Source organism: Paracoccidioides brasiliensis (genome assembly GCF_000150735.1).
Source record: "Paracoccidioides brasiliensis Pb18 unplaced genomic scaffold supercont2.1, whole genome shotgun sequence".
In the NCBI taxonomy this organism is placed as follows: Eukaryota; Fungi; Ascomycota; class Eurotiomycetes; order Onygenales; family Ajellomycetaceae; genus Paracoccidioides; species Paracoccidioides brasiliensis.
Window position 1 is genome coordinate 3,539,919 of NW_011371358.1, and position 15,948 is coordinate 3,555,866.

The 15,948-nt window shown below is 47.1% G+C and overlaps 6 protein-coding genes across 6 annotated transcripts; 2 read left to right on the top strand and 4 right to left on the bottom strand.

Annotated features, from left to right (window-relative positions):
* Positions 1 to 649: 649 nt before the first annotated feature.
* Positions 650 to 4,855, bottom strand: PADG_11206 (uncharacterized protein; the record flags this gene model as incomplete). The annotated part of the gene is made up of 4 exons (XM_010758499.1): positions 650 to 943; positions 1,047 to 2,005; positions 2,773 to 3,826; positions 3,902 to 4,855. The coding sequence occupies 4 exons, from the start codon at positions 4,853 to 4,855 to the stop codon at positions 650 to 652; spliced, it is 3,261 nt and encodes a 1,086-aa protein (XP_010756801.1).
* Positions 4,856 to 5,967: 1,112 nt separating this feature from the next.
* PADG_11207 (uncharacterized protein) lies at positions 5,968 to 6,417 on the bottom strand (the record flags this gene model as incomplete). The annotated part of the gene is made up of 2 exons (XM_010758500.1): positions 5,968 to 6,141; positions 6,379 to 6,417. The coding sequence occupies 2 exons, from the start codon at positions 6,415 to 6,417 to the stop codon at positions 5,968 to 5,970; spliced, it is 213 nt and encodes a 70-aa protein (XP_010756802.1).
* A 2,893-nt stretch (positions 6,418 to 9,310) lies between these two features.
* PADG_01068 (uncharacterized protein) lies at positions 9,311 to 9,886 on the top strand (the record flags this gene model as incomplete). The annotated part of the gene is made up of 1 exon (XM_010758295.1): positions 9,311 to 9,886. The coding sequence occupies one exon, from the start codon at positions 9,311 to 9,313 to the stop codon at positions 9,884 to 9,886; it is 576 nt and encodes a 191-aa protein (XP_010756597.1).
* Positions 9,887 to 11,518: 1,632 nt separating this feature from the next.
* On the bottom strand, positions 11,519 to 11,782 carry PADG_11208 (uncharacterized protein; the record flags this gene model as incomplete). Its single annotated transcript, XM_010758501.1, has 2 exons — positions 11,519 to 11,678; positions 11,721 to 11,782. The coding sequence occupies 2 exons, from the start codon at positions 11,780 to 11,782 to the stop codon at positions 11,519 to 11,521; spliced, it is 222 nt and encodes a 73-aa protein (XP_010756803.1).
* Positions 11,783 to 11,919: 137 nt separating this feature from the next.
* On the top strand, positions 11,920 to 13,766 carry PADG_01070 (uncharacterized protein; the record flags this gene model as incomplete). Its single annotated transcript, XM_010758296.1, has 3 exons — positions 11,920 to 12,427; positions 12,541 to 13,547; positions 13,722 to 13,766. The coding sequence occupies 3 exons, from the start codon at positions 11,920 to 11,922 to the stop codon at positions 13,764 to 13,766; spliced, it is 1,560 nt and encodes a 519-aa protein (XP_010756598.1).
* A 944-nt stretch (positions 13,767 to 14,710) lies between these two features.
* Positions 14,711 to 15,641, bottom strand: PADG_01071 (uncharacterized protein; the record flags this gene model as incomplete). The annotated part of the gene is made up of 2 exons (XM_010758297.1): positions 14,711 to 15,486; positions 15,590 to 15,641. The coding sequence occupies 2 exons, from the start codon at positions 15,639 to 15,641 to the stop codon at positions 14,711 to 14,713; spliced, it is 828 nt and encodes a 275-aa protein (XP_010756599.1).
* Between the last annotated feature and the right edge of the window lie 307 nt (positions 15,642 to 15,948).

Sequence of the window (15,948 nt, forward strand, 5' to 3'; positions counted from 1 at the left end):
AAACAGATCTCTCACAGATAGTCTCTCTACCTTTTTTTTTTTTTTTTGTGAAGTTTCTATCCCTTGACTCTCTCTTGGTGTTCCCATTACGACATTCGTTCGTCTCCTCCACCTTCACCTCTCGTGCTATGGATTCCGGAATTCCGCTGTCTAGTTTATTTTGTTTATTTTGAGTTCTTCGCACATAAGAGGGCCGGCAGAATTGTATATACTACTACCGTGTGGGCAGCTGGATGGACCAGTGTGGATATGGAACTCCGCTTTATGTAATGTGCTGTGCCGTGCATAAATACCACAAGCTGCATATACATCCTATTTTTCCCCATTGGTGGCCGTTTTCTTTCATTTTCAGCATTTCTTTTTTTTTTCTCGCTTTATTAGCAAAGAGGAGATTATACTTGCTTATATATATGACATTTGGTGAGGGGAACCAGTCTGCTTTTACTCTTGTCTTATTTCCTCATTTACCACTTGCGTAAATAATTTCGTAGGACATCGCGGACCATTTGAGGGTGAGTAGACCACAAACACCCACAAAGAAAAAGAGGGGGGTTTGGTTCTTGGAAACAAGTAGCACCATAAATTCCTCGCTATGTAAAAAAACACAAAACCAAAACATTAAAGAAATCAGCATGTGGTCAGTGTTCCTTTATGGCGAATATGGTGGCAGTTTCTCGTCACCAATGCCTACCATTCCATCATCGGGACCATGAAGGGGAAATTCATGGTCTTCGTCAACGTCAACAAGACTTTCTGTTGAAGTTGAGTAGCCGACTGTTGAGGGCGGGGAGGGGGTACTTTCACATATACTGATGTATGGTTGTTCTTTTGAGGCAGCGGCAGGTGGTTGTTGGCTTTGGTTTAGCTGTTCAAGGGTTTCTGCTGGCACTGGCATTGGAAAGGCATAATTGACCTGGATTGGTTCTTGTGGTTGGTTGGTAGACTGGATTTCAATGTAAACAGTTAGCTAACTTAATACATGACAGGTTTTGAGAAGTAGGAGATATGGAAAGGAACGCATGGGATCATTTCTCTCCTGCACTCACTGTAGAATCCTCAGGAAAGGGGATTTTTTTACTGCTGTCGCTCTCCCTAGAAAATTCTCCCTGCGCACCACGGACAGCAGCATCCCCAATCCCCACACCCATCATTTGCCCCGCTTCGCCCTGTTCTTTAAGTTTGCCAAACCTCTCTTGCTCTCTCTCCCTCTCCTTCTCTTCAATCTCAGCAAAGCCCCTCGCCTTGATCACCACATCCTCCCCCTCCTTCATCTTCCCAACCAATTCCCCGCCTTCCCAAATCCCATTCCTCAACCATAACCCAGAAAATTTCCCCTTTGTAATCATGCAATCAGCAACATCGCAATCATCCAAACAAGCATCAGCAACGGTACTGCAGGAGATCTTCACTTTCCGTAGTCGTGCTCGACTAATTGTACATGGCAACGGGCCGATTATGGAGTTGCAGATGTCACTTTTTTGGATTGCGGGTCCGTCAGTTTCTGAGATAGAATCTGGGATGTAGTCATCACCCAATGTGTATATGAATTGCGACGCCTTGACTTTGCATTGGATGACTCGCACGGCACCAGAAAGCGTTGAGTTGCGCAGGTGCGTGTCTGAGAGATACCCTGCGTTTGAGAGGGTGCAACTTTTCACGTTGCAGCAGTAAATGTGACTGCTGGAGATAGTACTGTTGGAGAGATGGCTTTGCGAAATGGTGCAGCCGCCGCTGCCAGCGGAGCAGTCACTTTCTTCATTATTGGAACCGTAAGTTTCCGTTACGCTACGCTTGTTGGATGTTACAGTTGAGTGTTTCAGGAATGAATGGTTGATTGTCGTCGAAGGATCGAGGTTCTCTAAGGTGCAGGCGTATATGTGAGAGTTTGAAATTATGGGGAATATGGAGGTATCAGGCGGGAGGAGCGTGGTAGAAATGAGAGAGCTGCGTTTTGCGGTGGGGATTTTGGGGGACGGTTTGAATATCATGATTTGGAGGTTGTTGGCTCCCAAGGGTTAGGATGGGAATAATGGGCTGTTTGCTTAACGTGACAGGAATCGGCAATTCTGTCGCATATAGTTATTTCATATCTATGAAATCAGGTGCTGGCTTTGTTGGCTTTGGTATCAACCCCGCGTGTTCGGAGCTTGAGGAGAGCTTGGGTGTAGGTTGATGGTCAGGGAAGAGCCTGTCTTCAAATGGAGATTCTCGTCAGAAGAAATCGTGTTATTTTCGCTATGAAACAACGAGCAAAAGTGCCCAGTGGTTTTGTCGCATCAGTCGTCGCGCTATGTTCCAAGGTTTGCTGAAGTGCAGGGATGGTTCAGCCCTCCTCAGGATAGTTACGAAGATGCCAAGGATGTTGAGTCACCAAGAGACAGTGTCTTGACGTCGATCAAACGCCGTCTTAAGCCCAGAAGTTGGGAGAGAAGTGGTGAATATCTCCCGACCTTCAAAGCAGAAAAATTGATGTTGACACCAAAGACATCTCAAGGCCAAATTTGTATCGACTTCGTCCCGACTGTTAGTTAAATAACACAAAGCAAGAACAAAAATATATAACTGGAAAACTGCAACTATGGCAGAGTAGGCTCCAATTAGCCCAATTGGCACCTCATCATATTGATCCAAAGCCAGGACATGCATGCATTGAAAGATTCCTTTAAAAAATACGTCAGGGTTCAAAATCACCCCTCTAAACTTGGAAAATGGCGCTTCAGGTCAGCCCCAGTGGAAACCTCCAAATAGCCTCAAGAACCCTTCTTAACTAACCCTCCAAATCCCCTAATACCCCAGCTAACCCTTCCTCAATTTCCGCAATAATATGCAAGACTAGGTCCGCCGCACCTTTCCCCACCTGAACCGTCTCATCGCCAACTTCCATCTCAACTCGTGCCGTGATCTCCGCGTCTGTCAAAATATTCTGCATAAATGCCTGTAGCGGCTCCAAAAACTTGGACCGGAGGTACGGGTAGAATTTTTTCATTTGTAAATGTTCGAGTAGTGCTTGCGATTGGGTGAGGAAATACAACAGGTTCAGGACGGAAAGATGGAAGGGGAGGCTATGTTGAGTAAACGTCATCCAGATGTTGATAAGGTCTTCGGTTTTGGCTGTTCTGAGCGTAAGCCACCCGTCCGGAATGGGCTTGTAGATTTTTGGGAATAGGCTTGCAAATGACTTGGGATCAGTAAATATGCATTCTCTCTTCTCTTTCTGATCCAGTGGGCTTGGTGCTGTTGCTGCAATAAGCTCCTCCTTCACCCATCCCATCGCTGTCTCTCGGGAGTATTCTAGATTATCGTCGTCGAGAATTCTACACACTAGGTTGAATCGGGCGAGGGAGTCAGGGTTACTGTGAAATATCTTCGATGGGATCCGGGCCATTCGACTGAAACTCCGGAAACTTGGTGCACGGATGCAAGCAGTGAGCTGGAGCATGAATTGGCCAAATTCAGTTTGGCTATGGGGATGTGCAACAGGTTCACAACTGGCGATAACAGCCAGGGAAAGGAGTGAGTCAACGAGAGCTTCGGGCTCTGAGATAACCGTGGAATATGCAGATTCACCCTCCCCCAGAAAATTGGAAAATATGACAGCAAGATCAGGGAAGACGGGAATGGGCTCCACTGGCTGGCCCGAAGAGAGGAGTTTATCAGCTGCACATCGCGCTGCCAGCAGCAGAAGACAGCCATGCCTTTGAAGAGGAATATCCTCAGCTCGTTTAGGCGTTTCTTCGAAATCGAGAGGCGGTAGTTGCTGATCGTTGGGCTTGGAAATGATCTCAAGAAGCTCTTTTGTTTCAATGCCAAAGTCTCGTGACAATGCCTGGAAAATAAAAAAAAAAAATTAGAAATAATGCTCAAAAACCAGGATATCGGATATTTATTGAAGAAACCATACAATAATTTTCCCAACCGCCATATCCCGCTCTTTCAAACTCTCGAGCTTTCCGAAATCCTCAGTGAAACTTAATGACGCTGGCATCCGATTGTTTGTATCTAATTTCTCCTGCAATCGAAGCGCCCACCGCATTCCTGCAGGTGGCTCGTCGATACAGTGCAAGAGATATGTTTTCAGAAGCTCCACGAGACCAAACTGCATAAGCCTTTGGATCACAGCCCATTCCTCGGATGCTACGGTCCCCAGATGCCATTCAGCCTCTGGGTCTGGCGCTGATTCTTTAGTCACTTGCGGAACGAGTGATTCACTCATATTCCGGGGTGGGAGACGTGGCCGTTTTTTCCCCGCTGTGTCTCTGAAAAATTCCAACACTGCTGCAGTCGTCTCCACAGTAGGGAAAGCAGTGTATGCTTCTAGTACAGCTTGTAGAGAGGTCGCGACAAAACGACTGGGATATTTCGTCTGGATGCGGGAGTGGAGAACTGCGAGCATGGAAACGAGGCAGTTGAATTGCAAGATGTGCAAGGGAACTCTGGGAGTAACTGTAGTTTGATCATGTATAACTATATCGTCTTTCGCGTTTGCGTTTTCCTCCAGCCTGACTCCACCAACCGCTTCACTGAGCCCCTTTTCATAATCTCCTTCGTTATCACCATCCTCATCCACGGGTTCTAGCTTCATCAACGAATTGGAAACCCGCAAAATAACCTCTCTGGGATTCCCAAGTCTAGCCACATCTTGAAGACATTCCTGCGACGCAGGAACCATTGGAAGAAGCAGCTGGACTAAATCCCAGCCAATATTCGTCGTTAACTTCTCATCCTGGAGCAGATTGTGCAAGATTGGCAGGTGTTCGGGGGTCAATTGGTATTCTAGAATTGTGAGATAAGTGAGATAGTCTGTTTCGGGAGGGAGTGCCTTAACAAGAGGGTCATCGCGCTCATCAATGGCCATGGTTGCAGCACTTCGGAGGGTAAGCAGTTGTCTCTTTTGCCTTTTGAATAATCTTTTATCATCTGAGTTTTCATGCAGTTGTACGATTGACGGCTGCTAATCTGACTCGGAGAAACCAAAGAAGTACAAGTACCAAAAATCATGAAGATGGGAAAGAATAAGGGATAGTGAATGTACAATACAGCCCTCCTTCACATTCTCAATTATATGTACATCCTGATGGGTTTCGTTCCAACCATGGATGTTCGTCGTCGTTGGTTGTTACAAGATGATCCCGAGTCTATGCGGGTGGGGGATGATGTAATAATTATCCACGTGATGTGTATCAAAACTCGGAAGGTTCCCCGCAACCAATCAACATCTCACCTCTCTTTCCTTGGTAACCATCGATGTAAGTTATGTACAGCGCACACAAATCCCAAAAAAAAAAAAAAAAGGCCTCAAGGGTTGAGTGTAGCATGGAAGATAATATTAACAGTTACCAGTGTATCACTTCACAATGGCTCGCTACTGTAGATATCATTATACCGCCTCAACGCCAGTCTCGTCAGGTCTTCTGAACCAGTCCGGACAAATCTATCCGGATTAAAGGCTTAAGTTAAAAGAACATCCTCATTATCAGCATTCACTTCACACCCATCTTCCCCCGAGACGTCTTCCTAGCCTAGAACACCCGCCTGAACAAAAGAGCTAGTTTTGATCATTCTTCCGTATCCTTCTGTCGAAAGTACGAGGTAATCGTCAAGGGATTTGCCGGTCAGTCAGACGGAAAATCTAACACGCCCTTGATATATATTCTGTCTTGACAAAATCCGGAGCAAGGGATGCTGCTTTCTCGGTGCTAAATCGTCTCAAGTGGGTAACCTTGCAGTCAGCGCGTTGCTGCACCGTTTCTTTTTTTTAACTCCTTCACCCTTGATTCTGTATATGTCAATTCCATCCCCCTATCAACTTTAAATCCCTTGGGGATGGTGCGGTATTCCCCGACACTGTTCACTGCCAACTTAGTTGCTACGGGGTTGTCATTGAATTGGCCGACAACCCCGGCGTATAGGCACTTGAGCCCTGTAGGGAGTTAGGGTATTTTGTCCCGGAACCACAATCTGCGGCTTTCAATTGCTGGAACTGGTAGATTTGCCAAGATAGCGTGCTAGTGCTACGATGCCACTTCCTATGATGAAGATAGTGTTGTCGGAGGGGAGGTTTTGTATGGTGGAGAACAGGGGTTTAGACATTATTATAGAATCATCTTGTCTTGAGCAGATCTTCAAGATTCTCAATTGTGCCTAAACTAGATTAGGAGTTGACAAGGTAACGATTGATCATATGAGATAAAGGAGCGGGAGCGGTCCTATATAGTTAGTTACCATAAAGGCAGCTGTGACAGTCAAAATCGACGGTAGGAGAGCCGCAAATATATATAAGGGAATGAGCACCTTACCTTGCAAACGACTAAAGAGATCTATCGAATGCGACGTTTTCAAGCTAGATATAAGAACGTTAGTTAATAGTGTTAAAATAACCACCTTCCTCAGTTCTTCAACCGCACGTATTTGGGCCATTTTGATGCTCTTCATTAAGGCTTTTCCTTCCGCAACCGCAGTCCAAGACAATCCATCATCTGCTTGGTTATCGTCTCACGCTCCTCTCTGAGCAAGGAACCCCATATCGTATACACGCCCTTTGACACCATCATCCCGTTCTTGGAGTAGTTAGTTTCAAGAAGTTTCTGTCAGAGAGAAGCCGCCAGCGGTGGGGTCCGTATCATCACTCTCTGGATGATCTTCCAAGGTCGGCTTGATTGGTAGTTCTCGTTCTCACACAGGCTCTAGGCCGCTGGTAGTTAGTGATTCGTTGCTGGAGATAAAGGATGGTCGAAAGGAGGAAACGGGGGTCCAATTGCGCATATGATCCGGCACGTAAGTTCGCTGTTCTGGATGCCGTGTTGTCCTGTCCGTCGATGGATCTGTTTCTGTCCATAACCCCATGTGAACCTGAATCTGCACCTGCATCTGTATCTGCATCCAGATCCCTCGTTGGAAAAATGGAAAATCGCCTACGACACTCTGTGAATATGTATGAATTGTAAGACCACGGAAAACCCCATCGGAAAAAACCAAGCTTTCTCCAGCGTCGTTCTCTATGATGTTTGATAAAGTGTGCACCTCCGGCGAGTGCTTGTGAGATGGATTAATAAAGTCGGAATCTCAAACCGAGCACAATTGCCAAACTGTTTTTCATCGGATTGCTGAGCTTGACGTTTGTTTCATGTCATTGCCATGGGTCAGCAAGGTGTCACCAAAATTTGAGTGGGATGGTGGTTCCCAGTGGAGAATGGCAACGCTCAATGTGTGACCAGGCAGTGCAATTTATTTTTATGGACCCCAGAGTTGCTGGTTGGCATATAGTTAATGACACAGGGGGTCTAGTTCGATCATGGCCTATACTTGATTTTCTTCGTTTTTATGTATTTTTATTTTTTTTGGTTCTTCAGGTTATGCCCATCTTCAACAATAACAACAACAACATCATCATCAACATTCAAAGCCGCTTCGCGGAATAACCAGAAACGGTTCAATAATACCATCTGACTTTTGTGTTCTACGGCTCCAGCTCCACAAAACCCAGCTCCAACATATTGCTCAACTCCCCAATCCATAAACTACTAATAAACTAATCTGAAATATCTGCAAAATGCATCCTCCCCTCAATCCACTTGTGCCAGGCCTTTGGCTCTGCGTATGGCAGCTCTGCAGAACCAGAGTATCAACTCCTGCAGGAGTGTAGCATCTGTCGTATAGACTGTATGCTGTTCAGCAGTGACCGGAGTGACCGTGAAGTATCACAAGGTGTTGAAAATAGTATAGGGGAACAGAACAGCTAGCTCTGAGTGATAAGCAGACAAGATGATATTGAGTCCTTGTTGAATGAGTTTTGAAGTTGATAATCATATATTCAAATACTCTACATTCCATATTAACATAGTTCAACCAGCTTTTTATTGTTCACTGTGACAGTTTGACCTTATTTAATTCAGAGATTTCAATACTAGTTTTGCTGATGTTTCTAAAGAAATATTTTTTGCTGTCAAGCTGCTGAAGCTCAGCTGTCTTTTATACTCCATCTCCTCGTATTCACTGTCATGAAGAAAGAATTGACTCTTGATTTACTGTAACTTCCTCATCATTTCAGCACTGCAGAATAGAGTTAAAAACACTGACAGTAATAAACGACATCATGAGAATAGATGGTTTTATAGATGTTTTTTTTTCTCCTCATGAATTAAGATAGAATTGAATGTTTTGTTGCTGCTTTGATGGTATTCTTCTTTATCTATTCAAAATCCATCCCCCCTTGTGGGGGGTTTGAAGGTTTTTGAGACGTTTGAGGGCGACTGGGTTGGCAGTTGATGGGGGGGGTTCGGTTGGGCACCTACTGGACTACATTGAAACGCTTGATTATTTTCGGTGTGTGCAGCTGTGTTTCAGCTAATTATGTTTTGAATTTTTCCAATAGTTTATTTTGGAGGAGAGAGCGTATTTAGCCGGGTAGCGAGTGTATTAGTTATCCATCCCCTTTTTACAGGTTGCGACGAGCAGGACTTTTGCGGGTCCTCCTCGGGTCCCTTTGAGCCCCCCACTCCCCCCGGCATATGTTCTGTTGTGCTTCTGCTGCTTTTGGTTGCCAGCAACGGGACTTACCCGGTAATTTAGGGCTTGAGGCTCAGCTGGCAAGATGTGATCGCCCAACTACCAGAACCCGCTTTTCCTTGAATACACAGTTCCCCCTCCCAGGAAGCGAAACCATCTTCGGTCTCGCCAGTGATTGGCTGGAAGCTGGGGGTATATGAATATCACAAATTCGGGAAGAAAAAGGGTTGAAACCTTGATTTATAATAATTAGATATTCGAGGGAAACCACTTCCTTCCACCCTTCTTTGCATGTGTCCTTGATGTTCTTCTTGGACCCAACTACTGAAGCTTGGGCAGCGGGGAGATTTTTGCCTGAAGAAATAGAACATACCATTGTTAATATTGCTAGAATAGGTGTTCGATTTCATTATCTTTTAAGATACCCCAAAAATTATAATAATAGACGTGTTGTTGTTGTTGTTGTTGGAAATTCCATCCCAGTTTCCATACTTTTGCCCCTTGTCTTTTATTTGGTTCTTCCCCACGTTCTCTTCTCTATTTGCGAACCCCCAGCAAGATTCCTCTCGAGTCGGCAGCCCAGTCGGTGAGCGTGGGTGCGCTGCAGCGCCCAATACCCGTAACCCTTGCCTGCTTTTCACAGCGGCAACAGCCGCCTGTTGCAGATTTGTTATACCAGCAAACCAAAAACTGCTGGAACAGCGCAAACCCCCTTCTTCCTCACGCTCCTGCTGCGGGATATCTCAATCTCTCCTTCCCCATATCCCCAACATCCGTATGCCCCTATAATATACTCCATTCCACGATGGCGACCAAAACGCAACGCTTCTCTTCGCCCTTTGCGTCGGCTCTAACCTCTATCACCTCGACGTGGCCGTCCACATCAACACTACATTCCTCTCCTATTCCTGCTCAACCCAAGCACTGTGATCCCTCCCAATACAACAACCATCTGATCAAACCCCATCCAATGACAACCAGGACCTACCCGTACGCACCCCCCATAAGCGACCCAGCCTCCCGGCGCCGCCAACCCAACATCCTCAAACGCCTCTCCAACCGTCTCCAGCTCGCCTATTACCGCTATGAAGTCACCTATGGCATCTACGTCATGACGCCCGAGGAGAAATTTGTCGCCAATTCCTTCCTGCTCGTGTTTCTCTCACTGCTGGTATGGGCGTTGTTTCTGTATTTCCCGCCATTGCTGTTTCAGAAACTTAGCAGGCTTGTTTGGATCCTTACGGGGACGGACGGGGTGAAGGAGTCGATTGCTGTGTCGTTGACTTTGGCTAATGCGACGGGGGCTTCAACTGGGATTTGTGCTGGTGCCGGAATTGCAGAAGCGGCGATATTGCCAACGCCTTCGCTGCCACAGATTTGACAGGTTATATCAGCTCGGATGAATGTTAGTGAAAAGGGGTGGGATTAGGAAACAAGACTTAGATTTTGGAGGGCTTCTTGTATTATCCTTTCGCTTCCGGTATGTATGCCCACCATTGGCAATGATGATAAGTGTGACCAGGCAAAATGAATTCCTGTCATTTACCAGGCCTAGGCAGGTATTGCTGACAAAGAATCATCCATGTAGCAGAAGAACTTCTTTTGGTTTATCTTCTACTCTGCCTCTATGCGCATTTGTCTTCTGGCAAAACAAAATGAAAGGCATTGGATTTTTTTCTTCTCTTCTCTTTTCACTTCACTTCTCTTCTTTTCGCTTCTTTTCACTTCACTTCACTTCTCTTCTCTTGTCTTCTCTTTTTTTTTTTTTTGTGTGTGTGTGTGTGGGGGGGGGGGGGGGAAGAGAGAGCGGGGAGGGAACCGTACATCCTTATACGGTCAGGTACATATACCCATTGGAAAGCGGAGGAAACGGTCAATCAATGTTGCAAAGACAAACAAACAACTATGACGCATTCCCTGCCCGATCTCAGGTTCGTGATCGTCGTTCCCCGGATCACATCCGCTTTCCGAAACATGTATCGAGAATCCGCGTGGGTGCTCTGGTGCAGTGCACTGTTTCGCTCCTCCTGCAACTCCTTTACTTCAGAGTAATGGTAGCGGCATGATGATGATAATTATTGGTATGGAAATATCCTTGAGATCTAGGCCTTTGACGAACCATCCCGTGTTTTCAGGGAGACATGTGCACTCATCGGAAGTGGAGGACCGGGCGACGGAACGGATTATCACGCGGGATCTCCAAGTTTGGCATCATGTAATGATGGATTCTGGTGGAATGCACCACCAACCACAGCCCCTATGGACGATTTTGATTTTGCTCATCTCTTGTGCCCTTCACTCCTGAATTTGGAATGGACTTGGTTAGATAGGATCACCACATAGGAAGTTATCTTGAGTTTCACGATCATTTCTCAGGTGTTGGTTTAGCACCTGGCAGGGCGCCTTTTTGGATGGATGGCAGCGAAACGAGGAAAAGGAATTGAAATTGTTTCATAAGCAGAAAGAAATATGGTTGTCTTAGATTGAGGATCGATGGCTACAATGGGATATCAATAGGACAGATATACAAGTTCATGTGAGGTGTCGATTTTGCTCTGTGGGAACAATACTGATGTTGACGTTAGCATTGACCCTAGTTGCGACATTAATGACTAGTCAAACTATCCATGCTTCTCCAGCCACAACAACACGTAACTAACTAGTTAACTCAATTGCACTAAATAGTCTTATCTGGGGAGGTATGCATGCATCACTGGCGATCCAAGGCAACGACAACATGCTGATAAACCAGTGAGTGGATTTAGATATTCCAACGCCCAGCAGTTGTATATAACCAGTTGGGCTTCACCCGCATATATATGCCCACCAAATCCGTGTGTCAAACCGTTCCCCCGGAACCTGGGTCTTGCTCCCTCGGTCTTTCTGCCCCTCCGCACCGCCTCAGCCAGGTTGTTCCCCACGCTAAGCTGCTCTGGGGGGTGCTGTGTTCATGTGACACTAACCACCCAACCCGCTTCAGCCTCCAGCCCCCCCAGCCCCTTGTTCCTTGATCTCAACCCCCGGAACCCGGCGAAGCTCCAAACCTTCGCCGCTGTTCCGCAACGCAGGTTTGAGAGCTGGTCTGTAGACGGGTTAACCACGTTCGTTTTGTTTCCTGCGACGCAGGAGAGATACCAGAGTCGTCCAACACCTTGGTGCAACAGAGAAGGCGCCTTTGTGCTTGTTTTGAACGGCTATTCACAACCTTCATTTACCTTGCCGTCCTGCATCTCTCATCATCATCATCATCATCATCATCATCATCATCCCCGTCCATCATCTCCGTTTCCCGCGTATTTTTTATTTTTTATTTTTTATTTTTTATTTTGCCTTTAGCGTATCAAAAGCCGACTCTCCATTTCTCCATCCCTTCGTCCTATTTCTCCCAGAAAGGCTCCAGAGAGGTTCTAGAAGATGGCGGCCAACGAATTTTACAATCCCTACGGCTTTCAACAACCGGTACATCCACACTCCAGCACCAATACCTTTCCCCCAGCACACTCTCCTTCGCCATATGGAGTCTATGGAAACCCATTTGACCGGGATCCTAGTCAGTACTCTCACGGTTCGCATCTTGACTATCCCACCTACCCCACCGTCCACAGCCATGGCGTGACAGGAGGTAATGCTGCTCCCGATGTCATGATGGGAAGGCTGCATGGGGCTGATCAATACGCAGACGACATCCCTCTGAAGAACAATGTCCAGACCACCACTAGTGGGCGGCCAGAGTGGATGCATGCAGATACGCATTACCGCCCGGACCGTGAGAGCCAGCGCGTGCCGTTGAACCCGAACCCGATGAGCGATCATCCTAGAGGCTGGAAGGGGAGGCGCTGGTTTAAGAAGAAAATACCGTGGGTTACGTATTTTCTGACAGCTGTGCAGATTGCGGTTTTTATTGCTGAGCTCGTGCGAAGTGGTATTGTCCTCTTTAAAGAAATCCCGATTGATTAATCATATGATATGATTTTTGTGAAAGAAAGATACCTCGTTACTGACGGTTCATGTGTTGCTCTCTCTGTGCTCTTCCAGCCAAATTGACAGGATCCCCCATCATGACTAGACCAGAGTTTAACCCTATGATCGGTCCATCACCCTATATCCAGATTAACATGGGTGCCCGCTTCGTTCCCTGCATGCGGAACGAGGAAGGTGTCCAAAACAACAAGAATGTCACAGGCGACCTCGTCCCCTTCCCTTGCCCCCGTAGCACCTCCTCAGACCCCATCTCTCCCGAAAACCAATGTACCCTCTCCGAACTCTGCGGGTTCAGCAAGCGCCACAGAGTTCCCGATCCAAAACCCAACGGAAGCATCAAGCAGAAACCAGAACCCAATCAATGGTTCCGCTTCATCGTACCCATGTTCCTCCATGCGGGCCTGGTCCACATTGGCTTCAACATGATGGCCCAGTTAACCATTGGTGCGGACATGGAACGAACAATCGGCTGGTGGAGATATGCCATCGTCTATTTCGCCTCGGGGATCTTTGGCTTTATTCTCGGTGCTAACTTTGCTGCATCCGGTATCGCATCTACAGGTGCGTCGGGATGTCTTTCCGGCATCCTGGCCCTCGCCTGTTTAGACCTCTTTTATACGTGGGGTAGCAGACCAAAACCCGTCACCGAACTCATCATCATGCTAATCACGATTGCGATATCGTTTGTCCTCGGTTTGCTTCCTGGTTTGGATAACTTTTCGCATATCGGAGGGTTTCTCGTTGGACTTGTGCTGGGCATTTCCCTTCTTCGTTCACCCGATCGACTACGGCGCATCGGAGCTTCTGGGGACCCGTACGAACCCGTGGTTGCCAGTGGGGCGCTTGTCGAGGACGGAGTTGAATCGAAGAAGAAGATGAAGAATAAGTTCATGGCTACGAAGCCTGTTAAGTTTTTTACGGGGCGTAAGCCCCTCTGGTGGGTGTGGTGGCTTGTGCGGGCAGGGACACTTGTGGGAATTGTTATTGCGTTTATTTTGCTGTTGAATAATTTCTACAAATATCGGTCCAAGTGTGGGTGGTGCAAGTATTTGTCGTGTTTGGTAAGTTCTCTCCACACCCCCGGGCCCCCCCCCCCCCCCCCCCCCCCCCCCCTTTTTTTTTTGGGACCCCCATATGCCGTTCCTTTGTAGGCTGGTTACCGCTAATATCCTTCGATTTTACCCCATATATTTGATATGATATATGGCTAACCTGACCTTTGGTGTTCTATCTAGCCTATCCAAGGCAAGAATTGGTGCGATGTTGGGAAGATTGTTTAAAGCCTCTCTGCTGTATGGGATCTCCGCCGTGTTTTGCTTCCAATAAAGTTACCGATGACTTTTTTGCCTTGCATAGCCCCCCGTTTTTCGACTTTGTGATACCCAAGCATGGCATTCCGATACTAGATATCAGTTATAATATCCTTGGACTTGTATACCAACTTCAACTTCCATACTCTAACAGATTGGGCTTCTCGTCAATTTCATGCTTGATGATTTGCGTTGCCAAACTGTTGCACATTCCTGTCAATCTCACCCCGCTCTTCATTGTTCGTTGTGTATTTATTTATTTAATAGTTTTTCGCCCTGTTTTACTGCTATCTTAAGATTTGAGGCATGCATTTCGCCAGTTGCATATATCATCGGCGTTATCTTTTTCTGTTCCTTTTCTCTCCTGTGTTGTTTCGCTTTCTATGTCCGTTCATTTTACAGCACCCGGGTACCCTCTACGGAATATGCCCCCGTTATTACTATTCTGGTGTCTTTCCTTTTCTCATGCGGCGAGTACCCAAGGTACGGACGTGATATTATAAATAAAATCCATGTGGCACATACATGCGTTTCTCTGTTGTATAATCCTTTTGGTTACTGTTTTCTTTCTGGGCCTCGGGAGAGTGGCGGCGTAGATATACATAACCATATATATGAGCAGGCACATTCTTTGGTTGCGTATTATATACAAAATCAATACACTACGTTCTCCCATCTGGTGTCCTACGCTTTTCATTATCTAGTTGGGGGACTAATTGATTCTGAGCACCCTTCTCCTCGTACCACTTTGGAGAGGTATTTGTCCTGGCGTCCGGGGTTATCTTATAACCCGGACTAAGGTTCCCTAAACAATACGTTCCAAAAGGCCGTCCTTCCACAGGCGATAATTAATGCCCCCTTGAGGGCGGGAGGGGACCTTGACGCAACGCAAAAGCAGGGATGCAAATTGCGTCTCAACCCTCCTTGTCAAAGACATATTCTTTCTCTTCTCCCTGCCCATGGATCCACGGCAAACAAGCATCCCAAAACCTCCTAATCTCCCCATCCCCAATGCTCACTGCACGCTCCCAGTCCTTCCGATCGCCCCTTTCGTACCATGCCAAAAACGCCGCAAACAACAGATCCGCATACCCGGCTTGCTCTCCCTCGAAAAATGGCCCCTTCTTCTTCCCCCCCCCGTTAACGCCAGGTGGGCCCCTTAACATATCTGCCAACAGTTTCAACTCAACCTCCACGTCCGCCCATGACTTTTCCACGCCCTCAGTGTCCGACAGCATCTCCTCCAAGGACCTTCCAAACCACTCGGCCCTTGTCCGCCGAAAGTACTCCGCGCCCCGCTCATCTAGAATCTGCGGGATTTTAGGCAGGAGGATCATTCGCGTTGGGGGGAGTATGGCGTTCAACACCCTCGCCACCGCTAGCGCGAGCGCATAGCTGCCTGCCGATGGGAATAGGGTGGGATGCTGTGGGGACTGGAATGTCTTCTCTAAATGCAGGGCAATAGGCCAGCTGTCGTTAAGAACGCCGTGGGAGGTGCCGATGCTGGATGGATGGGCGATTGCGGGTAATGTGTAGGGAACTCTGGCCCCATGGAGAGGAGGGACGGAGGCGGATTTCAACAGGGGGGCTATGTCCGGGTAGGAGATGAAGGACTGGGTGTAGGGGATCTTTTTGAAGTTGAGGACGAGGCGGGTTCGAAGGGTGTTGGGGGACCAGGATTTGGAGGGGACTGTGTTTGGTTGGGTTAGCTGGGAAGCCGGGGGGGGGGTTTCGTAATGGGGAATAGTTAGATTTGCGCTGTGTGATGTATGCGCAGGTACGTATATACATACTTGGGAGGTTGGAGTTGATATCGAAGAAATGGACAGGGGTCTCATTTGCCATTGTGTGTGTGCTGCTGCTGCTGCTGCTTGAGTATGAAGAGGCCGAGTATATCCGGATTACAGAGTGCTAATTGAATGGGCCAATTTGTTCAATGTTTTAACTGTATTCGCCAACTGCTTGGTATATCTCTATACCAATGGCAACGAGTTGGCAATTGGAAGAATGTGCGCAACCTCGGTTGACCCACTTAACGATTCGTTTCCTTGGAAACGCTTACAAAGCTTTCGCAATATCAATTCCTAAACCCAAGTACAATCCCAAAAGGCAGCAAAACTAATCTTGTAGTTTTTAAATACCGTGATCCCAA